This window comes from Mercenaria mercenaria, chromosome 13 (genome assembly GCF_021730395.1).
Source record: "Mercenaria mercenaria strain notata chromosome 13, MADL_Memer_1, whole genome shotgun sequence".
NCBI lineage: Eukaryota > Metazoa > Mollusca > Bivalvia > Venerida > Veneridae > Mercenaria > Mercenaria mercenaria.
The window spans coordinates 66,656,169-66,681,972 of NC_069373.1; the positions used below are offsets into that span (position 1 = coordinate 66,656,169).

The 25,804-nt window shown below is 36.7% G+C and overlaps 1 protein-coding gene across 3 annotated transcripts in view; it reads left to right on the forward strand.

The window, feature by feature from the left end:
- Nucleotides 1-25,804, forward strand: part of LOC123530617 (uncharacterized) — a 120,341-nt gene that overhangs the window by 11,665 nt on the left and 82,872 nt on the right. For all 3 annotated transcript variants that reach the window (XM_053522119.1, XM_053522121.1, XM_053522120.1), the window contains exons 2-4: nucleotides 4,006-4,103; nucleotides 7,085-7,182; nucleotides 12,183-12,374. In XM_053522119.1, the coding sequence (XP_053378094.1) occupies nucleotides 7,141-7,182; nucleotides 12,183-12,374 (234 nt within the window). In that variant the 5' untranslated portion in view covers nucleotides 4,006-4,103; nucleotides 7,085-7,140. The remainder of the gene's footprint in view (nucleotides 1-4,005; nucleotides 4,104-7,084; nucleotides 7,183-12,182; nucleotides 12,375-25,804) is intronic.

Sequence of the window (25,804 nt, forward strand, 5' to 3'; positions counted from 1 at the left end):
ATAGATTCATTTTTTTCTTTCCATTTATATAATAATAGAGGATATTTATCAGGTAACACAATTGACAATAGTTTGTAGGGGAGGCTTGCCCACTTTAACTGTCAGCTAAGTGTCATATAATTGTCAGTGTCATTGTAAACTGGACGGCTTAGTTTGTATCATGTCGGGGCGATCAAATATTTTGTTTTGATGTTACAACATACTTTATTACTTTTGGATACATATGAATTAGTTTTTAGCTCACCTGTCACAAAGTGACAAGGTGAGCTTTTGTGATCGCGCGGTGTCCGTCGTCCGTCGTCCGTCGTCCGTCCGTGCGTCCGTGCGTCCGTCCGTAAACTTTTGCTTGTGACCACTCTAGAGGTCACATTTTTCAGGGGATCTTTATGGAAGTTGGTCAGAATGTTCATCTTGATGATATCTAGGTCAAGTTCGAAACTGGGTCACGTGCCATCAAAAACTAGGTCAGTAGGTCTAAAAATAGAAAAACCTTGTGACCTCTCTAGAGGCCATATATTTCACAAGATCTTCATGAAAATTGGTCAGAATGTTCACCTTTATGATATCTAGGTCAAGTTCGAAACTGGGTCACGTGCCATCAAAAACTAGGTCAGTAGGTCTAAAAATAGAAAAACCTTGTGACCTCTCTAGAGGCCATATTTTTCATGAGATCTTCATGAATATTGGTCAGAATGTTTATCTTGATGATATCTAGGTCAAGTTCGAAACTGGGTCACGTAGGGTCAAAAACTAGGTCATTAGGTCTAAAAATAGAAAAACCTTGTGACCTCCTTAGAGGCCATATTTCTCAATGCATCTTCATGAAAATTGGTCAGAATGTTCATCTTGATGATATCTAGGTCAAGTTCGAAACTGGGTCACGTGGGGTTAAAAACTAGGTCTGTAGATCTAAAAATAGAAAAACCTTGTGACCTCTCTAGAGGCCATATTTTTCATGAGATCTTCATGATTGTTGGTCAGAATGTTCACCTTGATGATATCTAGGTCAAGTTTGAAACTGGGTCATGTGGGTTTAAAAACTAGGTCAGTAGATCTAAAAATAGAAAAACCTTGTGACCTCTTAGTGGCCATATTTCTCAAGGATCTTCATGAAAATTTGGGCAGAATGTTCACCTTGAGATATCTAGGTCAAGTTCGAAACTGGGTCATGTGCGGTCAAAAACTAGGTCAGTAGGTCTAAAAATAGGAAAACCTTGTGACCTCTCTAGAGGCGATATTTTTCAATGGATCTTCATGAAAATTGGTCAGAATGTTACCTTGAAAATATCTAGGTCAAGTTCGAAACTGGGTCACGTGGGTTAAAAACTAGGTCAGTAGATCTAAAATAGAAAAACCTTGTGACCTCTCTAGAGGCCATATTTTTCATGAGATCTTCATGAATATTGGTCAGAATGTTCATCTTGATGATATTAAGTCAGATTCGAAACTGGGTCACGTGGGGTCAAAAACTAGGTCAGTAGGTCTAAAAATAGAAAAAACCTTGTGACCTCTCTAGAGGCCATATTTCTCAATGGATCTTCATGAAAATTGGTGAGAATGTTCATCTTCATGATATCTAGGTCAGGTTCGTAACTGGGTCATGTGCGGTCAAAAACTAGGTCTGTAGGTCGAAAATAGAAAAACCTTGTGACCTCTCTAGAGGCCATATTTTTCACGAGATCTTCATGAAAATTGGTGAGAATGTTCACCTTGATGATATCTAGGTCAAGTTTTAAAGTGGGTCACGTGCCTTCAAAAACTAGGTCATTAGGTCAAATAGTAGAAAAACCTTGTGACCTCTCTAGAGGCCATATTTTTCAATGGATCTTCATGAAAATTGGTCAGAATTTTTTATCTTGATGATATCTAGGTCACATGTGCTCAAAAACTAGGTCACTATGTCAAATAATAGAAATAACGATGTCATACTCAGTTGAACACTGGGTCATGTGGAGATAGGTGAGCGATTCAGGACCATCATGGTCCTCTTGTTTAATGTAGGTACACAAAGGTCAGTCATGTGACTATGCAATGAAAAAATTTTGTCATGGTCAATTGTAGAAAATATACAAAAATTATCAGTAGTCCCATGAATAACAATTATTATTATGTGGCCTTGAAAAGAGAATAAGAAAGAAATTAAATTTTTACAGATAAATTGAGGAAGTTCCGAAAAGCTTTGACAAAAACACTATCAGTTTTGCTTTTGTTGCTAGTTGTTGTAAAAGGAAATAAATGTTATCATGAGAGCCAGTATGAATTGCATCTTTGAGGTCAAAGGTCAGTTCTGTTATCATTGTTGATTAGATCAAATTCAGGTCGTAATTTCCCTTTCTTAATATGGGTATCTCATATAGCAGGTGAGTCACCGAATTATGATACCATTTAACGATTTGATAACACCATATTAGGTTTAGATAACACCAATTTTAAAGGTTATTAAAGTGTAAAATTTCTTTCCATATTGAAATGAGATGAACCACACAAGTGCAATAAAATACTAGAGTGTTGAAACACAACTTTAAAATGTTTTTGTTGAGTTGCCGGCACCTTACATAGCTATTGTCTGTTGTATAAAGTCAGTGGTAAAAAAAACTATTTCTATTGCATATTTGAGTAGGCACACGGGAATTATTGCTTTACTTTATCATATAGGTAATGCAACTAGATGGACATTTTATTACCGCTACCATTTATATCACATACTGTGAAATCATGAATATTCGTTGGGGATTTATTATTATGGATTTCGTGGTTTACTCAATGCACGCAATTTAACCCTCATCATGCTGGACACAATTGATTCTTCTGCGACCAGTGCAGATCATGATCTGCCTGCACATCTGTGCAGTCTGATCATGACCTGCACTGTTCGCCATTCAGTCAGTATCTTTTTGGTATGCACCCCTTTTAATAGTTAATGGTACTGTCCAAATTGAAAGATGGACAAGTTCATTATAGAAATTTAGCAGGGTAAGGGTAAAGCCCAAGTGAAACAAGTAAAATTCTCATTCCTTTTTTTGTTGAAAATTTAGAATTCACAAATACATATCCCCACGAGATAGCAATTTTGGAGGAAAAAAAAAAACGCAAAATTGTATAGGCATAGCTCTGTAACTCTTTTATCCGAGGCGGAATGTGTTGGCTCAGATAAACTTACACAAGCTAGTATGTGTCGATTCTTTACAAACAGTTCACATAGTTGGTTTTCCTGTGGAACAGTTCATGTCTTAACAAAGCGCAAAAATTTAGGCAAGTTGAAGATTGAGTTGTAGCCAAGTGCTACTCCAGTTGGAATTCTGTCTCACAACCTCCCTTATTTCATTAGGCAACCAATGCTCTACTGCAGATCTATTTAAGTGTATCCATCTGTCTTACATAGTTCATATGAAAATGAAGATTATAACAGAATTATGTTACATTCTTGTAATTTCCAGCAAATCTAGGAGCTGTATTCTGTTCAATAAGTCCATTTCACGGGCTTGACATTTCATAGTTATGGAACTTGTGGATTTCATATTTAATGGCAATCACGTTTTATTCATTAAAAATTAATAATTGAGCCATGCCATGAGAAAACCAACATAGTGGCTTTGTGACCAGCATGGATCCAGACCAGCCTGCGCATCTGTGCAGTCTGGTCAGGATCCATGCTGTTTGCTAACGGTTTCTCTAATTGCAATAGGGTTTGAAAGCGAACAGCATGGATCCTGACCAGACTGCGCGGATGTGCAAAAGCACTATGTTGGTTTTCTCATGGCGTGTCTCGATTTAGTTAATTTACACAATTAATCACAACATCCACAGAAGTTAGCCACCTACAAATATTTTGGTTTTCACGTTATTTGACATGATATCCTTTTACTTCTGTCTAGTCTATTCAATGAAAACAGATTGCACATGCATTCAAAGAAATTGTTTTTTGTTTAATCTCCAGTCAAGATTTTATTTTGCATTTATGTCAAATATTTCGTGTCTGAATCTATAAACTGTTTGGTATTTCAGCAAATGACAGCTGTTACACACAATAGAAAGATAAATGCATATCTGGTGGGGAGGTAATGGGACCACTGACATCTTGAAGCATTGATTAGTGGACTCAGGTATGTAATTGTTTTTTTTTAGCTCATCTGATTTTTTGAAAAAAAATGATGAGTTATTGTCATCACTTGAGCGGGCGTCGGCGCGGCGTCTGCGTCGGCGTTGCCTGGTTAAGTTTTATGTTTAGGTCACGCTTTTCTCCTAAAACTATCAAAGCTATTTCTTTGAAAAATTGGAATACTTGTTCACCATCATAAGCTGACCCTGTATAGCAAGAAACATAACTCCATCTTGCTTTTGCAAGATTGATGGCCCCTTTGTACTTAGAAAATATCAGATTTCTTGGTTAAGTTTATGTTTAGGTCAACTTTTCTCCTAAACTATCAAAGCTATTGCTTTGAAACTTGGAATACTTGTTCACCATCATAAGCAGACCCTGTACATTAAGAAACATAACTCCATCTTGCTTTTTGCAAGAATTATTGCCCCTTTTGGACTTAGAAAATCAGTTTTCTTGGTTAAGTTTTATGTTTAGGTCAGCTTTTATCCTAAACTATCAAAGCTATTCCTTTAAAACTTGCAACAACTTGTTCACCATCATAAGCTGACCCTGTACAGCAAGCAACATAACTCCATCCTGCTTTTTGCAAATAATTATTGCCCTTTTTGGACTTAGAAAAATCATTTTCTTGGTTGAATATTATGTTTAAGTCAACTTTTCATTAAACTATCAAAGCTATTGCTTTAAAACTTGCAACAGTTTTTCACCATCATAAGTGGACACTGTACATCAAGAAACATAACTCTATCGTGCTTTTTGCAAGAGTGATGGCCCTTTTTAGACTTAGAAAATCATGGGTAGGACAATATTTCTATTATACAAAAAAAATCAGATGAGCATCAGCACCCGCAAGGCGGTGCTCTTGTTTTTTTTTTTTGCTCACTACCTTGTTTAATTCGAGGTAGTAAACATTTGTTGTAAGCAGTGCTTCCATGATTTATGCTCATAGGAATTTGGCACATCAGTTGATTTTATGAGTTTGCAATATTTGGCTAAACACCTTTTTTTGAGCATTTATATCTACCAAATTTGAAATCAGAGTCAGGGCCAAAAATAAATCCAGCACCTACCGGTATTTAGTATGTATTAATTGAATAATAAATGGGTGCTGGATTTATTTTTGGGCAGTCTTTGGGCGCTTTTTCATCAGATGTAGCATCATTATTGACCAAACATATATGGGGAATGCTTATGTATTGTAACTGAATGTTTGCAGGGAAAGAGAATAGGTATAGCTGTAAAACTGTACTGTATTATTGTAAGTTTGCAGGGAAAGAGAATAGGTATGGCGGCTCTAAAACTGTACTGTATTATTGTAAGTTTGCTGGGAAAAAGAATAGGTATGGCGGCTCTAAAACTGTACTGTATTATTGTAAGTTTGCTGGGAAAAAGAATAGGTATGGCGGCTCTAAATTTGTATTGTATTATTGTATGTATGCAGGGAAAGAGAACAGGTATGGCGGCTCTAAAACTGTTCTGTATTATTGTAAGTTTGCTGGGAAAAAGAATAGGTATGGTGGCTCTAAAATTGTATTGTATTATTGTATGTATGCAGGGAAAGAGATCAGGTATGGCGGCTCTAAAACTGTTCTGTATTATTGTGAGTTTGCAGGGAAAGAGAATAGGTATGGCGGCTCTAAAATTGTATTGTATTATTGTATGTATGCAGGGAAAGAGAATAGGTATGGCGGCTCTAAAACAGTACTGTATTATTGTAAGTTTGCAGGGAAAGAGAATAGGTATGGCGGCTCTAAAAGTGTATTGTGTTATTGTAAGTTTGCAGGGAAAGAGAATAGGTATGGCAGCTCTAAAATTGTATTGTATTATTGTAAGTTTGCAGGGAAAGAGAATAGGTATGGCAGCTCTAAAATTGTATTGTATTATTGTAAGTTTGCAGGGAAAGAGAATAGGTATGGCAGCTCTAAAATTGTATTGTATTATTATAAGTTTGTAGGGAAAGAGAATAGGTATGGCAGCTCTAAAATTGTTTTGTATTATTGTAAGTTTGCAGGGAAAGAGAATAGGTATGGCAGCTCTAACATTGTATTGTATTATTGTAAGTTTGCAGGGAAAGAGAAAAGGTATGACGGCTCTAAAACTGTTCTGTATTATTGTATGTTTGCAGGGAAAGAGAAAAGGTATGGTGGCTCTAAAACTGTACTGTATTATTGTAAGTTTGCAGGGAAAAGAGAAATGGTATGACGGCTCTAAAACTGTTCTGTATTATTGTATGTTTGCAGGGAAAGAGAAAAGGTATTGTGGCTCTAAAACTGTACTGTATTATTGTATGTTTGCAGGGAAAGAGAAAAGGTATGACGGCTCTAAAACTGTTCTGTACTATTGTATGTTTGCAGGGAAAGAGAAAAGGTATGGTGGCTCTCAAACTGTACTGTATTATTGTAAGTTTACAGGGAAAAGAGAAATGGTATGGTGGCTCTAAAATTTACTGAATTATTGTATGTTTGCAGAGAAAAGAGAAAAGGTATGGCGGCTCTAAAACTGTACTGTATTATTGTATGTTTGCAGAGAAAAGAGAAATGGTATGGCGGCTCTAAAACTGTACTATATTATTGTATGTTTGCAGAGAAAAGAGAAAAGGTATGGCGGCTCTAAAACTGTACTGTATTATTGTATGTTTGCAGAGAAAAGGTATGGGAGCTCTAAAACTGTACTGTATTATTGTATGTTTGCAGAGAAAAGAGAAAAGGTTTGGGGGCTCTAAAACTGTACTTTATTATTGTATGTTTGCAGAGAAAAGAGAAATGGTATAGCGGCTCTAAAACTGTACTGTATTATTGTATGTTTGCAGAGAAAAGAGAAAAGGTTTGGGGGCTCTAAAACTGTACTTTATTATTGTATGTTTGCAGAGAAGAGAGAAATGGTATGGCAGCTCTTAAATTGTACTGTATTATTGTATGTTTGCAGGGAAAGAGAAAAGGTATGGGGGCTCTAAAACCGTACTGTATTATTGTATGTTTGCAGAGAAAAGAGAAAAGGTATGGCAGCTCTTACAGCACAACAGCTGGTGAAGCTGGAGGATGGAGGAGTTTGATGCCAGAATTAAGGATATGTCTGTCAAGGTAGGAGCAAATCAAAATTGTGTTACCTGAGGTCAAAAACTAGGTCACTAGGAAAACCTTGTTAACACTATAGAAGCCTCATTCTTTATTTCATGTCATAAAACTTTTGCTTGAATGTTTGTCTCTATGAAATACAATGCTTTAAGACCAAAACTAGGTCAACTTATTATCACCCTAGAGGCTACATTTTCTACCTGATCTTCATTGAAGTTTGTCAGATTGTTTGTCTCTATACTTGTTGTAAATGAGGTCAAAAGCTATGTTACTAGGCCAAATCATTGAAAAATCTTAACATTTTCTTCTTGTTCATGATAGGTTTTTGTCAGAATATTTGAATGAAATTTAATGAAGCTAAATATTTGGTTACCTGAGATCAAAAACTAGGTCAAGTCACACCAGTGCCACATAACGTAATGTCCAAAATCAGGCACCATACAAAACTGCTTCCTTTTAACTTTACTTTTCGAAGAAAAAGTAGAGCTATTGCACTCGCCCCAGCGTCGCCGTCGCTGTTGGTTAAAGTTTTTGAACAATCAAAGCTATTGACTTAAACTTAAAATGGTTATTTACTAGCAAAGTCTTCACCAAGAGAAACAATCCCCATAACTCTGATTTGAATTTTGATAGAGTTATGCCCCTTTTTAACTTAGAATTTTTGGGTTAAAGTTTTATAAAGTTTTACTGGCAAAGCTCTAATTCAGAGTCAAGAAATGAGAAAAGTCGAGCACGCTGTCATCAGACAGCTCTTGTTATGAAGAACCGCTTGATGGATTTTCTTAAACTTATCTGATAACATTGCTTGACTGACTGCACTTAGGAGTTGCAAGAGCTAGATGCAGAGAAACCAATGAGTAACTTCTTAAACTGCTTGGTGGATGTTCACAAACTGTAGCATGTATCATCCTAACAAGGACTTATCTTAAGTTTTTCAAATGGCTCAGATTGATTTCACTTATTGGCTGCCAAAGCTGAAATACAAACAAACTCCTTTTAACCTTAAGCCTGTTAATTTTCTAAAATGGACTGGTCCATCATTCAATTTTGGCAAAACCATTTGTTAATTGAAGGCGTGTTCAATGAAATTTTACTGACTGAATAGTGAACAATGCAGACCATGATCATGCAGGCTGATCTTTGTCAGCACTGGCCGCAAAGGCAGAATCACTTGCCACCGGAAGGCTAAAAGTTAAATGTCTTCTATTTACAAATTGCTTGAAGTATGTGAACAAATCTGCAAAATATTCAAAAGGTCAGGGTTTTTCTTTGGTGAGTGCACATGACATAGGCTCATTTTTGCCTTTCTTATTTTCTCAGTGTCAGATATACAATTAATATGAAACTGTGGTATACAGAAATGAAACATTTTAAAGGCTCGTCTACACTATTTAAGAAAATCTTGTAGGGCCCATAAATCACTAGATAATTTATATCTTGTAAAAGCAATTAGTGTTTTGCAATATTTCTTGAACTTGGAAGACACATTAATTTTGAATGGAGGGAAATCATGACAGGTAAATAAAAAAGATGGCCGAAATGATACCAGTACAAAGTGTTTATAAAGATCAAATATTTGTACATTTAAAAAAATGAATCATTGGTGAAAACATTGATTGAGAAAAACTCTAGTTTAAGTGAAACATATCCGTTGAAGAACAAAGCTACATAAAAGTTATTATTTAGGGAAAAATGATAAAAACAGTCCCTATTTGTTATTATGTAACCTTGTGAGAAAAAATCTTGATAATGTAAAAATTTTTTTTAGAACACCTAACTTGCTGATGTTTCTCTTCCACTGGAGTACTAGATATAATTTTATTATTGAATTATATAAACTTGGCTTTTAAGCATGTCATTCAATTAAAACATCATTTTTAGCTCACCTGTCACAAAGTGAAAAGGTGAGCTTTTGTGATCTCGCGGTGTCCGTCGTGCGTGCGTGCGTGCGTGCGTCTGTAAACTTTTGCTTGTGACCACTCTAGAGGTCACATTTTTCATTCGATCTTTATGAAAGTTGGTCAGAATGTTCATCTTGATGATATCTAGGTCAAGTTCGAAACTGGGTCACGTGCCTTAAAAAAACTAGGTCAGTAGGTCTAAAAATAGAAAAACCTTTTGACTCTCTAGAGGCCATATATTTCACAAGATCTTCATGAAAATTGGTCAGAATGTTCACCTTGATGATATCTAGGTTTAAGTTCGAACTGGGTCACGTGCCGTCAAAATAGGTCAGTAGGTTAAAAAAAGAAAAACCTTGTGACTCTCTAGAGGCCATATATTTCACAAGTCCCTTTATGAAAATTGGTCAAAACGTTCACCTTGATGATATCTAGGTCAAGTTCGAAACTGGGGTCACGTTCATCAAAAACTAGGTCAGTAGGTCAAATAATAGAAAAACCTTGTGACCTCTCTAAAGGCCATATTTTTCATGGGATCTGTATGAAAGTTGGTCTGAATATTCACCTTGATGATATCTAGGTCAAGTTCGAAACTTGAATACGTGCGGTCAAAAACTAGGTCAGTAGGTCTGAAAATAGAAAAACCTTGTGACCTCTCTAGAGGCCATATATCTTATGAGATCTTCATGAAAATTGGTCAGAATGTTCACCTTGATGATGTCTAGGTCAAGTTCGAAAGTGGGTCACGTGCCTTCAAAAACTAGGTCAGTAGGTCAAATAATAGGAAAACCTTGTGACCTCTCTAGAGGCCATATTTTTCATGGGATCTGTATGAAAGTTGGTCTGAATGTTCACCTTGATGATATCTAGGTCAGGTTCGAAACTTAAACACGTGCAGTCAAAAACTAGGTCAGTAGGTCTAAAAATAGAAAAACCTTGTGACCTCTCTAGAGGCCATATATTTCATGAGATCTTCATGAAAATTGGTCAGAATGTTCACCTTGATGAGTTAGGTCAAGTTCGAAAGTGGGTCACGTGCCTTCAAAAACTAGGTCAGTAGGGGCAAATAATAGAAAAACCTTGTGACTCTCTAGAGGCCATATTTTCATGGGATCTGTAGAAAGTTGGTCTGAATGTTCATCTTGATGATTCTAGGTCAAGTTTGAAAGTGGGTCACGTGCCTTTAAAAACTAGGTCAGTAGGTCAAATAATAGAAAAACCTTGTGACCTAGATGCCATATTTTTCATGGGATCTGTATGAAAGTTGGTCTGAATGTTCATCTTGATGATATCTAAGTCAAGTTCGAAAGTGGGTCACGTGCCGTAAAAAACTAGGTCAGTAGGTCAAATAATACAAAAACCTTGTGACCTCTCTAGAGGCCATACTTTTCATGGGATCTGTATGAAAGTTGGACTGAATGTTCATCTTGATGATATCTAGGTCAAGTTAGAAACTGGGTCAACTGCGGTCAAAAACTAGGTCAGTAGGTCTAAAATTATTAAAATCTTTTGACCTCTCTAGAGGCCATATTTTTCAATGGATCTTCATGAAAATTGGTCTGAATGTTCATCTTGATGATATCTAGGTCAGTTTCGAAATGAGTCATGTGCCATCAAAAACTAGGCCCGTACAGGTAGGTATAAAAATAGAAAAACCTTGTGACCTCTCTAGAGGCCATATTTTTCATGAGATCTTCATGAAAATTAGTGAGAATGTTCACCTTGATGATATCTAGGTAAAATTCAAAACAGGGTCACATACCTTCGAAAACTAGGTCAATAGGTCAAATAATATAAAAACCTTGTGACCTCTCTAGAGACCATATTTTTCAATGGATCTTCATGAAAATTGGTCCTAATGTTTATCTTGATAATATCTAGGTCAAGTTCAAAACTGGGTCACATGAGCTCAAAAACTAGGTCACTATGTCAAATAATAGAAAAAACTACGTCATACTCAAAACTGGGTCATGTAGGAAGAGGTGAGCTATTCAGGACCATCATGGTCCTCTTGTTTTCTGTTGTCAACACGGCCAAGTTTATCGTTAAATTATCAAAGCCAAACATTCAATGATGGTTTTATTAGATCTTAATATACATTTAATGAAAAAATGTAAACCAAATACCATACTGGGCAGGTGCTCCTCATCAAAAACCCTTTATCAGAGCATTTGACAGCACAATCATCCAAGAAAAATAGGATGAGTTCTAAACGCTACAAGATCTTGTAGCCGAAAATTATCTGGAAACTGCCACTCAAAAAGACACTAATGGGGGACACAATATACTGTCTACACTATACAAGTTGCTGTGATTTATATCTTGTGCAAGTTTTCTTGAATAGTGTAGACGAGCCTTAAGGTTAACTGTGATCAAGGGTCTGTAATTACAAAGCATATCTGGGGTAGTTTAGTTGCCTGCAAAGATGCAATTTAAATTATGACAAGATAATTGATTGGATCTTAATGAGGTATTGAATGATGCTGCATCAAGTATTTTGCTATTAGAATTTATTGTAAATTCATGTGATGATGGTGTGCTTGAAAGTCCGTAAATATACCTGAACTTAAATGATGTCTGAGGTAAAATGTTTGTAGATTTTCTAGAATTTAAAGGGTTACTGTGTAATTCACTCAAGTTATTCATTTATTTAATACTTTAAATTATATCAGTATAAACATGTATATTTCTATATTTCAGTGATATATACACTGCAGTAAGCTGTCAGTAAATACAATACATATATTTTCTTTGTAGCAATTTATTCACAAATATCAAATTATAAAAAAATAGTCCTGGGTAAAAGGAGTTTTATTAATTATTTAAGTAGAAAGTGGAAGTTGCATAGCAGAGGGTGGGTCTAGGGGTCCACCCATTCAGAACTTTATTTATTTTGGGAAAATAGCTGGAGCTTCAAACCGTTATAGAAGTGTGAAAGCCCCTTAATGAAACCTCTGTGGTTATATTGATAGTATTATTGATGGAGATAATGATGCTTTAAGCTCCCAAGTGTCTTGAATTTGCATTTCACAATGTACACAAATAATCATAGTGAATATGACGTAATCTACAATAAAATTGATTTTGTAATATTTGATTATACAGAACCTGATTGACACAATCACTGTGCTACAGAAGGAGATGAGTAAAGAGCAAGAGAACTTTAATGCTCTCAGCGGGGAACTCGGGACACTGAAGCGGAATTCAGGCCAGTATAAATCCATCTCAAAGGATATGACAGCGTCACAGACCAGACTTACACTGTTGATGAATAGAAGCATGAAATGTTTTTCTCAGGTATATGTTTCCTCACAGTTTCTTGTCTGTCATGACACTTCTTAAATATCACTTAGGGACTGGTGGTGAAAGAAGTACTTTTTACGAAATTTTAACTCGAAATTTTTTTACCCCCCGACAACAAAGTTGTAAAGGGGGGTATACTGGTTCCAGGTTGTCTGTCTGTCTGTCTGGCCATCCGTCTATCTGTCTGTCCGTAGACACAATCTTGTGCGCACCAACACTCCTCATCCCCTTGACACAATTTAATGAAACTTCACACAAGTGTTCAGTAACAACTGTAGTTGTGCATGGTGCATGTTAGGTTCTCTCAGAAAAAACAATTGCAGAGTTACGGGACTTTGATTTTTGTTACTATACTATATACATACAGTCTGCATATGCAATCTTGTGCGCACCAACTCTCCTCATCCCCTTGACACAATTTAATGAAACTTCACAAAAGTGATCAGTAACAACAGTAGTTGTGCATGATGCATGTTAGGTTCTTTCAGAAAAATTTTTGCAGAGTTATGGGACTTTGTTTTTTGTTACTATACTATATACATAGACACAATCTTGTGCGCACCAACTCTCCTCATCCCCTTGACACATTTTAATGAAACTTCACACAAGTGATCAGTAACAACTGTAGTTGTGCATGGTGCATGTTAGGTTCTTTCAGAAAAATAAATTGCAGAGTAACAGGACTTTTATTTTTGTTACTATACTATATAAATACAGTCTGCATATGCAATCTTGTGTGCACCAACTCTCCTCATCCCCTTGACACAATTTAATGAAACTTCACAAAAGTGGTCAGTAACAACAGTAGTTGTGCATGATGCATGTAAGGTTCTTTCAGAAATTTTTTTTGCAGAGTTATAGGACTTTGTTTTTATGCCACCGAAGGGAGGCATATTAGTTTTCAACTGTCCATCCATTCGTTAGTTCGTTCGTTCGTCAGAACGTTAACTTTTTGCATGAAGGCACTTTACTCACGAACCACTGCACCCAGGACCTTCAAACTTCACATGCTGATAGTACTTATTGAGTACACGACCAGGTCACCGGGTCAAAGGTCAAGCCGCTGCGGGGGCATTTGTCACCATTAGTGACAGCTCTTGTTTGTTACTATACTATATACATAGACACAATCTTGTGCGCACCAACTCTCCTCATCCCCTTGACACAATTTAATGAAACTTCACACAAGTGATCAGTAACAACAGTAGTTGTGCATGATGCACGTTAGGTTCTTTCAGAAAAAAAAATTGCAGAGTTACGGGACTTTGATTTTTGTTACTATACTATATACATACAGTCTGCATATGCAATGTTGTGCGCGCATAATCTCCTGAACCCATGCACACAATTTAATGAAACTTAACATAAGTGAACAGTAGTAACCTTAGTTGTGCATGGTGCATGTTAGGTTCTTTCAGAAAAAAATTCTGCACAGTTATGGGACTTTGTTTTTTGTTGATATGCTATATACATACAGTCTGCATATGCAATCTTGCGCGCGCCTAATCTCCCATCCCTTGCACACAATTTAATGAAACTTCACACAAGTGATCAGTACTTAACCTACTTGTGCATGGTGCATGTTACGTTCTTTTAGATAAATATTCTGCAGAGTTATGGGACTTTGTTTTTTAGCTCACCTGTCACATAGTGACAAGGTGAGCTTTTGTGATTACCCGTCGTCCGTCGTCAGTGCGTCCGTCCGTGCGTCAACAATTTCTTGTCTGCACGATTTTATTTTAACCAAACTTGCACACAACTTGTATCACCATAAGATCTCGGTTCTTTTCTTGAACTGGCCAGATCCCATTATGGGTTCCAGAGTTATGGCTCCTGAAAGGGCCAATATTAGCTATTTTGACCTTGTCTGCATAATAGCAGCTTTATTTTTAACTTGATTTTTACCAAAGTGGCACACAACTTGTATCATCATAAGATCTTGGTTCCTGTTTTGAACTGGCCAGATTCCATTATGGGTTCCACAGTTATGGCCCCTGAAAGGGCCAGAATTAGCTATTTTGACCTTGTCTGCACAATAGCAGCTTCATTTATGATTTTATTTTAACCAAAGTTGCACACAACTTGTATCACCATAAGATCTTGGTTCCTTTCTTCAACTGGCGAAATTCTATTATGGGTTCCAGAGTTATGGCCCCTGAAAGGGCCAGAATTAGCTATTTTGACCTTGTCTGCACAATAGCAGCTTCATTTACAATTTTATTAGCTCGACTATTCGAAGAATAGTCTAGCTATTCTACTCACCCTGGCGTCGGCGTCGGCGTCGGCGTCACACCTTGGTTAAGTTTTTGCATGCAAGTACATACAGCTATCATTTAAAGGCATATAGCTTTGAAACTTATTTATTCTTTTTCTAGGTCAATTACCAACCTCACTGGGTCAAGTTCCATAACTCTAACATGTATTTTGAGCAAATTATGCCCCCTTTTGGACTTAGAAAATTCTGGTTAAAGTTTTACATGCAAGTTACTATCTCCAAAACTAATGCAGATATTGAATTGAAACTTCACATGTGTCTTCGAGGTTATAAAACTAGTTGATAGCACCAAGTCCCATAACTCTGACCTTCATTTTGGCCAAATTATGCCCCCTTTTGTACTTAGAAAATTTTGGTTAAAGTTTTGCGTGCAAGTACATACAGCTAATTACTAAAAGGCATATAGATTTGAAACTTATTTTTTCTTTTTCTAGATCAATTACCTACCTCACTGGGTCAAGTCCCATAACTCTGACATGTATTTTGGCCAAATTATGCCCCCTTTTGGACTTAGAAAATTCTGGTTAAAGTTTTGCGTGCAAGTACATACAGCTATTACTAAAAGGCATATTGATTTGAAACTTATTTTTTCTTTTTCTAGATCAATTACCTACCTCACTGGGCCAAGTCCCATAACTCTGACATGTATTTTGAGCAAATTATGCCCCCTTTTGGACTTAGAAAATCCTGGTTAAAGTTTTACATGCAAGTTACTATCTCCAAAACTAATGCAGATATTAAATTGAAACTTCACATGTGTCTTCGGGGTTATAAAACTAGTTGATAGAATCAAGCCCCATAACTCTGACATGTATTTTGGGCAAATTATGCCCCCTTTTGGACTTAGAAAATCCTGGTTAAAGTTTTGCGTGCAAGTACATACAGCTATTACCAAAAGGCATATAGCTTTGAAACTTATTTATTCTTTTTCTAGGTCAGTTACCAACCTCACTGGGTCAAGTTCCATAACTCTTAACATGTATTTTGAGCAAATTATGCCCCCTTTTGGACTTAGAAAATTCTGGTTAAAGTTTTACATGCAAGTTACTATCTCCAAAATTAATGCAGATATGGAATTGAAACTTAACATGTTTCTTCGGGGTTATTAAACTAGTTGATAGCATCAAGTCCCATAACTCTGATATGCATTTTGGTCAAATTATGTCCCGTTTCGAACTTAAAACTCTTTTGATATTTAACATTTTGGGTAATAATTTCCTGCTTCTGTGACAATATTTCGAATAGTCGAGCTTGGCTGTCTTACGGACAGCTCTTGTTTTAACCAAAGTTGCACACAACTTGTATCACCATAAGATCTTGGTTCCTTTCTTCAACAGGCGAAATTCCATTATGGGTTCCAGAGTTATGGCCCCTGAAAGGGCCAGAATTAGCTATTTTGACCTTGTCTGCACAATAGCAGCTTCATTTATGATTTGATTTTAATCAAACTTGCACAAAACTTGTGTCACCATAAGATCTCAGTTCCTGTTTTAAACCAGCCAGATCCCTTAATGGGTTCCAGAGTTATGGCCCCTGAAAGGGCCAAAATTAGCTATTTTGATCTTGTCTGCACAATAGCAGCTTCATTTATGATTTGATTTTAACCAAACTTGCATACAACTTGTATTACCACAAGATCTTGGTTCCTTTCTTGAACTGGCCAGATTCCTTCATGGGTTCCAGAGTTATGGCCCCTTAAAGGTCCAAAATCGGCTATTTTGGGTTTTGCAGCCACATGGAAACTTCATTTATGGTTTTATTTGATACAAACTTCCAAAATATCTTCAACAACAATAAATCTTGGATTCCATGACAAATCAGATCCAATCGTAGGTTCCAGAGTTATTTTATATCTGATTACCTCCCCTGATTGTAATCAAAATGGATTTATATCAGAAAGTACTTATAGGACCTATTTGAAATTTCATTATTGTCACTAGTTGGACTGAGCCAATCAGGGTAGGTAACTGTGGACTGATTTTATGTCAAATTACCTCCCTTTATTTCAAATTAAAATGGGTATATCTCTGTAACTAATGAAGATACTGATCTGAAATTTCATTTATGTCAACAGATTTATTTGGCAGATCCTTCTTTTGTTCACTTACAATAATTTTTTAGCTCACCTGTCACAAAGTGACAAGGTGAGCTTATGTGATCGCGTGGCGTCCGTCGTCCGTCGTCCGTCCGTCCGTGCGTGCGTAAACTTTTGCTTGTGACCACTCTAGAGGTCACATTTTTCATGGGATCTTTATGAAAGTTGGTCAGAATGTTTATCTTGATGATATCTTGGTCAAGTTCAAAACTGGGTCATGTGCGGTTAAAAACTAGGTCGGTAGATCTAAAAATAGAAAAACCTTGTGACCTCTCTAGAGGCAATATTTTTCATGGGATCTTCATGAAAATTGGTCAGAATGTTCACCTTGATGATATCTAGGTCAAGTTGGAAACTGGGTCACTTGGGGTCAAAAACTAGGTCAGTAGGTCTAAAAATAGAAAAACCTTGTGACCTCTCTAGAGGCCATATTTCTCAATGGATCTTCATGAAAATTGGTCAGAATGTTCACCTTGATGATATCTAGGTCAAGTTTGAAACTGGGTCACGTGGGGTCAAAAACTAGGTCAGTAGGTCTGAAAGTAGACAACCTTTTGACCTCTCTAGAGGCCATATTTCACAATGGATCTTCATGAAAATTGGTCAGAATGTTCACCTTGATGATATCTAGGTCAAGTTCGAAACTGGGTCACGTGGAGTCCAAAACTAGGTCAGTAGGTCTGAAAATAGAAAAACCTTGTGACCTCTCTAGAGGCCATATTTTTCATGAGATCTTCATGAAAATTGGTCAGAATGTTCACCTTGCTGATATCTAGGTCAAGTTCGAAACTGGGTCACGTGGGGTCAAAAACTAGGTCAGTAGGTCTAAAAATAGAAAAACCTTATGACCTCTGTAGAGGCCATATTTCTCAATGGATCTTCATGAAAATTGGTCAGAATGTTCACCTTGATGATATCTAGGTCAAGTTCGAAATTGGGTCACGTGGGGTTAAAAACTAGGTCAGTAGGTCTAAAAATAGAAAAACCTTGTGACCTCTCTAGAGGCCATATTTCTCAATGGATCTTCATGAAAATTGGTCAGAATGTTCATCTTGATGATATCTAGGTCAAGTTTGAAACTGGGTCACGTGGGGTCAAAAACTAGGTCAGTAGGTTTGAAAATAGAAAAACCTTGTGACCTCTGTAGGGGCCATATTTCTCAATGGATCTTCATGAAAATTGGTCAGAATGTTCACCTTGATGATATATAGGTCAAATTTGTAACTGGGTCACGTGGGGTCAAAAACTAGGTCAGTAGGTCTGAAAATAGTAAAACTTTGTGACCTCCCTACAGGCCATATTTTTCATGGGATCTTTATGAAAATTAGTCAGAATGTTCACCTTGATGATATCTAGGTCAAGTTCGAAACTGGGTCACGTGCGATAAATAACTAGGTCAGTAGATCTAAAAATAGAAAAACCATGTGACCTCTCTAGAGGACATATTTTTCAAAAGATCTTCATGAAAATTGATCAGAATGTTCATCTTGATGATATCTAGGTCAAGTTCGAAACTGGGTCACATGTGATCAAAAAGTAGATCAGTAGGTCTAAAAATAGAAAAACCTTGTGACGTCTCTAAAGGCCATATTTCTCAATGGATCTTCATGAAAATTGGTCAGAATGTTCACCTTGATGATATCTAGGTCAAGTTTGTAACTGGGTCATGTGCGGTCAAAAACTAGGTCAGTAGGTCGAAAAATAGAAAAACCTTGTGACCTCTCTAGAGGCCATATTTTTCATGAGATCTTTCATGAAAATTGGTCTGAATGTTCACCTTGATGATATCTAGGTCAAGTTCAAAAGTGGGTCGGGTGCCTTCAAAAACTAGGTCATTAGGTCAAATAATAGAAAAACCTTGTGACCTCTCTAGAGGTCATATTATTCAATGGATCTTCATGAAAATTGGTCAGAATTTTTTATCTTGATGATATCTAGGTCACATGTGCTCAAAAACTAGGTCACTGTGTCAAATAATAGAAATAACGACGTCATACTCAGTTCAACACTGGGTCATGTGGGGATAGGTGAGCGATTCAGGACCATCATGGTCCTCTTGTTTTTTAATTACTTCCCATTTACATTACTATAAATAGCTTATTTTTAGTAACATTTTAGCTCACCTGTCACAAAGTGACAAGGTGAGCTTTTGTGATCGCACAGCGTCCGTCGTCCGTCCGTCCGTGCGTGCGTAAACTTTTGCTTGTGAACACTCTAGAGGTCACATTTTTCATGGGGTCTTTATGAAAATTGGTCAGAATGTTCACCTTGATGATATCTAGGTCAAGTTCAAAACTGGGTCAGGTGCGGTCAAAAACTAGGTCAGTAGGTCTAAAAATAGAAAAACCTTGTGACCTCTCTAGAGGCCATATTTTTCAAAAGATCTTCATGAAAATTTGTCAGAATGTTCACCTTGATGATATCTAGTTCAGGTTTGAAACTGGGTCATGTGCCTTCAAAAACTAGGTCAGTAGGTCAAATAATAGAAAAACCTTGTGACCTCTCTAAAGGCCATATTTTTCATGGGATCTGTATGAAAGTTGGTCAGAATGTTCACCTTGATGATATCTAGTTCAAGTTTGAAACTGGGTCATGTGCCTTCAAAAACTAGGTCAGTAGGTCAAATAATAGAAAAACCTTGTGACCTCTCTAAAGGCCATATTTTTCATGGGATCTGTATGAAAGTTGGTCTGAATGTTCATCTTGATGATATCTAGGTCAAGTTCGAAACTGGGTCAAATGCGGTGAAAAACTAGGTCAGTAGGTCTAAAAATAGAAAAACCTTGTGACCTCTCTAGAGGCCATACTTGTGAATGGATCTTCATAAAAATTAATCAGAATGTTCACCTTGATAATATCTAGGTCAGGTTCGAAACTGGGTCACGTGCGGTCAAAAACTAGGTCAGTAGGTATAAAAATAGAAAAACTTTGTGACCTCTCTAGAGACCATACTTGTGAATTGATCTTCATAAAAATTAATCAGAATGTTCGTCTTGATGATATCTAGGTCACGTTCGAAAGTGGGTCACGTGCCATCAAAAAGTAGGTCAGTAGGTCAAATAATAGAAAAACCTTGTGACGTCTCTAAAGGCCATATTTTCCATGGGATCTGTATTAAAGTTAGTCTGAATGTTTATCTCCATGATATATAGGTCAAGTTTGAAACTGGGTCAACTGCGGTCAAAAACTAGGTCAGTAGGTCTTAAAATAGAAAAACCTTGTGACCTCTCTAGAGGTCATACCCTTGAATGGATCTTCATGAAAATTGGTCAGAATGTTCACCTTGATGATATGTAGGTCAAGTTTGAAACTTGGTCACGTGCCTTCAAAAACTAGGTCAGTAGGTCAAATAATAGAAAAACCTTGTGACCTCTCTAAAGGCCATATTTTTCATGGGATCTGTATGAAAGTTGGTCTGAATGTTCATCTTGATGATTTCTAGGTCAGGATCGAAACTGGGTCACGTGCGGTCTAAAACTAGGTCAGTAGGTCTAAAAATAGAAAAACCTTGTGACCTCTCTAGAGGCCATACTTTTAAATGTATCTTCATAAAAATTAATCAGAATGTTTATCTAGATGATATCTAGATCAAGTTCAAAAGTGGGTCACGTGCCTTCAGAAAGTAGGTCAGTAGGTCAAATAATAGAAAAACCTTGTGACGTCTCTAGAGGCCATACTTTTCATGGGATCTGTATGAAAGTTGGTCTGAATGTTTATCTCGATGATATCTAGGTCAAGTTTGAAACTGGGTCAACTGCGGTCAAAAACTAGGTCAGTAGGTCTAAAATTAGACAAATCTTCTGACCTCTCTAGAGGCCATATTTTTCAATGGATCTTCATGTAAATGGGTCTGAATGTTCACCTTGATGATATCTAGATCTGTTTCGAATCTGGGTCACATGCGGTCAAAAACTAGGCCAGTAGGTATAAAAATAGAAAAACCTTGTGACCTCTCTAGAGGCCATATTTTTCATGAGGTCTTCATGAAAATTAGTGAGAATGTTCACCTTGATGATATCTATGTCAAGTTCAAAACAGACTCACGTATCTTTGGAAACTAGGTCAATAGGTCAAATAATAGAAAAACCTTGTGACCTCTCTAGAGGCCATATTTTTCAATGGATCTTCATGAAAATTGGTCAGAATTTTTATCTTGATGATATCTAGTTCAAGTTCAAAACTGGGTCACATGAGCTCAAAAACTTGGTTACCATGTCAAATAATAGAAGAAACAACGTCATACTCAAAAATGGGTCATGTGGAAACAGGTGAGCGGTTCAGGACTATCATGGTCTTCTTGTTTATTATTGGCCGTAGGGAAAAACCGAGACCACTTTTCTGTGGTACATCATGAATGGTACCTCCAATTTTTAGGTGTATTTTGACATATCTATACCTTGTAAGAATTTTTTTTTCTTTTTGGTTAAATTTCTTCTCTTTGTTGTTCCTGTCCTTTGGACTTAGATATTTTTTCTGAGGACCTTCTTGTCCTCAAGTGCAATGATAACAGGTGAGCAATTTAGGGCCATCATGGCCCTCTTGTTGTTATTGTACTATATACATAGTCTTTATACTTACAGTCCACATAATTATGCAGTCTTGTGTGCGTCAAATTGCAATGTACTGTGTCAGTGAATGCGGGGGGTATATTCATCACCTTCAGTGATAGCCTGATAGGTCTAGTTTAGGAATAGTCTAGCTATTCTACTCACCCTGGCGTCGGCGTCAGTGTCACACCTTGGTTAAAGTTTTGCGTGCAAGTACAGATGGCTATTATTTAAAGGCATATAGCTTTGAAACTTATTTTTTTAGTACACCTGAGCACAAAGTGCTCAAGGTGAGCTTTTATGATCGCCCTGTGTCCGTCGTCGTCCGTCCGTTGTCAACAATTTGACTGTTAACACTCTACAGGTCACAATTTTGGCCTAATCTTAATGAAACTTGGTCAGAATGTTACCGTCATAAAAATCTTGGATGAGTTCGATATTGGGTCATCTGGGGTCAAAAACTAGGTCACCAAGTCAAATCAAAGGAAAAGTTTGTTAACACTCTAAAGGTCACAATTTTGGCCCAATCTTAATGAAACTTGGTCAGAATGTTACCCTTAATAAAATCTTGGATGAGTTCAATATTGGGTCATCTGGGGTCAAAAATTAGGTCACTGGGTCAAATCAAGGAAAAAGCTTGTTAACACTCTAGAGGTCACAATTTTGACCCAATCTTAATGAAACTTGGTCAGAATCTTACCCTCAATAAAATCTTGGGTGAGTTTGATATTGGGTCATCTGGGGTCAAAAACTAGGTCACCGGGTCAAATCAAAGGAAAAGCTTGTTAACACTGTAGAGGCCACATTTATGACTGTATCTTCATGAAACTTAGTCAGAATGTTAATCTTGATGATCTTGAGGTCAAGTTCGAATCTGAGTCATATGGGGTCAAAAACTAGGTCACCCGTCAAATCAAAGGAAAAGTTAGTTAACACTAGAGGCCACATTTATGACCATATCTTAATGAAACTATCTTGATGATCTTTAGGTCCATAGGTCAGGTGAGCGATACAGGGCCTTCATGGCCCTCTTGTCTTTTTCTAGGTCAATTACCAACCTCACTGGGTCAAGTCCTATAACTCTGAAATGTATTTTGGCCAAATTATGCCCCCTTTTGGACTTAAAAAATCCTACATGCAAGTTACTATCTCCAAAACTAATGCAGATATTGAATTGAAACTTCACATGTGTCTTTGGGGTCATAAAACTAGGTGATAGCATCAATAGCCATAACTCTGACATGCATTTTGGCCGAATTATGTCCCCTTTTGGACTTAGAAAATTCTGGTTAAAGTTTTGCGTGCAAGTACATATGGCTATCATTGAAAGGCATATAGCTTTGAAACTTATTTTTTCTTTTTCTAGGTCAATTACCAACCTCACTGGGTCAAGTATCATAACTCTAACATGTATTTTGGCCAAATTATGCCACCTTTTGGACTTATAAAATCCTGGTTAAAGTTTTGCATACAAATTACTATCTCCAAATCAAATGCAGATATTGAATTGAAATATTACTGTATCTTCAGGGTTATATATAAAACTGGGTTATAGCATCAAGAGCCATAACTCTGACATGCATTTTGGCCAAATTATGTCCCCTGTGAACTTAAATATTCTGGTTAAAGCTTTGCATGCAAGTTACTATCTCCAAAACTAATGCAGATACTGGATTGAAACTCCATAGATATTCTAACATTAAGGGTAATATTCCTGCTTCTGGGACAACAATTTGAATAGTCGAGCATTTGCTGTCTTACTGACAGCTCTTGTTAAAACTTTTACCAAGTATAAGGAGAGCTATCCTACTCGCCCCGGCGTCCGCGTCGGCGTCTTTCCGCGTCCCCACCTTGGTTAAAGTTTTGGTGAACTTTCTCTTTTTTCAACATATCTCTGTAATTACTTGATGGATTTGATTCAAACTTGAAATACTTATTCCTCATCTTCATCCACATCATCTGACATAAGGGCCATAACTCTGGCACCAATATTTCATGAATTATCCCCCCTTTTCACTTAGATTTTCAGGTTAAGTTTTGATGCACTTTCACTCTATCTCTGTTATTACTGAATGGATTTGATTCAAACTTAAAATAGTTGTTCAGCATCATCACCCACATCATATGACACAAGGTGCATAACTCTGGCACCATTTTTTCATGAATTATTCCCCCTTTTTACTTAGAATTTCAGGTTAAAGTTTTGGTGCATTTTCACTGTACCTCTGTTATTACTGAATGGATTTGATTCAAACTTAAAATAATTGTTCAGCATCATCACCCACATCATATGACACAAGATGCATAACTCTGGCACCATTTTTTCATGAATTATTCCCCCTTTTTACTTAGAATTTCAGGTTAAGTTTTGATGCACTTTCACTCTATCTCTGTTATTACTGAATGGATTTGATTCAAACTTAAAATAGTTGTTCAGCATCATCACCCACATCATATGACACAAGATGCATAACTCTTGCACAATTTTTCATGAATTATTCCCCTTTTTACTTAGAATTTCAGGTTAGAGTTTTATGCACTTTCACTCTATCTCTGTTATTACTGAATGGATCTGATTCAAACTTAAACAATTGTTCAACATCATTACCTTTATCATATGATGCAAGGTGCATAACTCTGGGACCAATTTTTCATGAATTATTTCCCCTTTTTACTTAGAATTTTAGGTTAAAGTTTTGATGCACTTTCACTCTGTCTCTGTTATTACTGAATGGATTTGATTCAAACTTAAAATAGTTGTTCAACATCATCACCCACACCATATGATGCAAGGTGCATAACTCTGGCACCAATTTTTTATTAATTATTCCCCCTTTTTACTTAGAATTTCAGGTTAAAGTTTTGATGCACTTTCACTCTGTCTCTGTTATTACTGAATGGATTTGATTCAAACTTAAAATAGTTATATAGTGTTTTGATACATTTTATCTTTACCTCTCTTATTACTTTAAGTTGATATTTTTGACATAGACTCGGGCTATTGTGCAATATCTTCATCCACAATTGGAGTCATTAAACACTCCAGTGACAGCTCTAGTTTCCTCAGATGTGCCCAGTTTCACTATCCAGCATCGAAATAGTCGAGCACGCTGTCTCCTGTGACAGCTCTTGTATAGTATGGTAGTTAGATTAAGATGTAAGACAGGTTGTGATTTCATTAGCTATATTAGTGCAGTAAATTTCTATATCAAATCATAAGCGTGAAATTGCAATATCTTTGTAATGTATGTAAAACTCACATTTATTCAACTTGCAACTCATTATGACAAAGAGAATTTATAAGGGCAACACAAGCCTTAAGATACTTTCTATGTACATTTACCAGTTGAAAGAGTAGAGGTATGTTCTTTTCAGATCAGTTAAGAGATTTATTTTAGCTTTTAAGCTCACTTGAATCAAAGATTCAGGGTGAGCTATTAGTGTGGTTGGATAGTCTGTCGTCTGTCTACCTGTGTCTGACATCCTTCTTCCTGCATCAGGCATCGATCTTCCAGCTTATCACTTATTATGATAAATATCTTCTGTTCTAAAAGTACTGTTTAGAATTACACCAAACTTGATCTGAAGCATCCTCACGTGAACTTCTGCCAAGCTTGTTTGAATGGTTATGCTTGATTGCACTTGAAGGCCATCAGAGCTTAAAAGTAGAAAAATCTTTGAACAAGTTTTTCCAAGGAACAGCTTAATGGATATTACTAACCAAACCAAGTTGGAGGCATTCTTGCATGGAACTTTATCAAGTTTTGCAAAAATTTATCATCAAGGGCGGTGGTATTCACGTGAGCGACTTGTGGCTATCATGGCCTTCTGTTTTATAATAGATGTCATACCCTTGTTAAATGGCAATAGTGGGCCTGAAGTGGTTATTAGCATTACTAAACCTATATTGTACAGGAATGAGTTATAACACCATAACTATTACTGGATCATTTGAATCAGTTGATCAAGTAAACATATTTGTGATCAACTTTATACTTCACCTGAGCAGGAAGTGCTCATGGTGAATTATTGTGATCATGCTGTGTATGCTGTGCATGCATGCATCTGTCATCAACAATTTCTTTAAAACGACATCTCCTCCAAAACCACTGAATGGATTTTGATGAAACTTGGCCTGGATGTTCCTTGGGTGGTTCTCTGCCAAAGTTGTTCAAACGGTTTGGCTTGGCTGCACATAAAGCCACCTGAGCTAAAAATAGAAAAGTCTCCGAATAACATCTTCTCATAAACCGCTGGTGTGATTTTGAAATTTCAAATTATTCCAGTTCGTCAAAAAGCATGGCCGTTTTAGGGCATTTTGTCACTTTCCCTATATGTATAAAGTGGAAACTTTAAAAATCTTCTTGTGTGAAACTGCTGGTCCAGTTTTAAAATAATTTTACACAAATGGTCTTTGTGTGACCCTCTACCAAGATTATTCAAATTACTCTGATTCATGTAAAAAGATGGCCGCCAGAGAGTGTGGTCACTTTCCCTATATGTATAT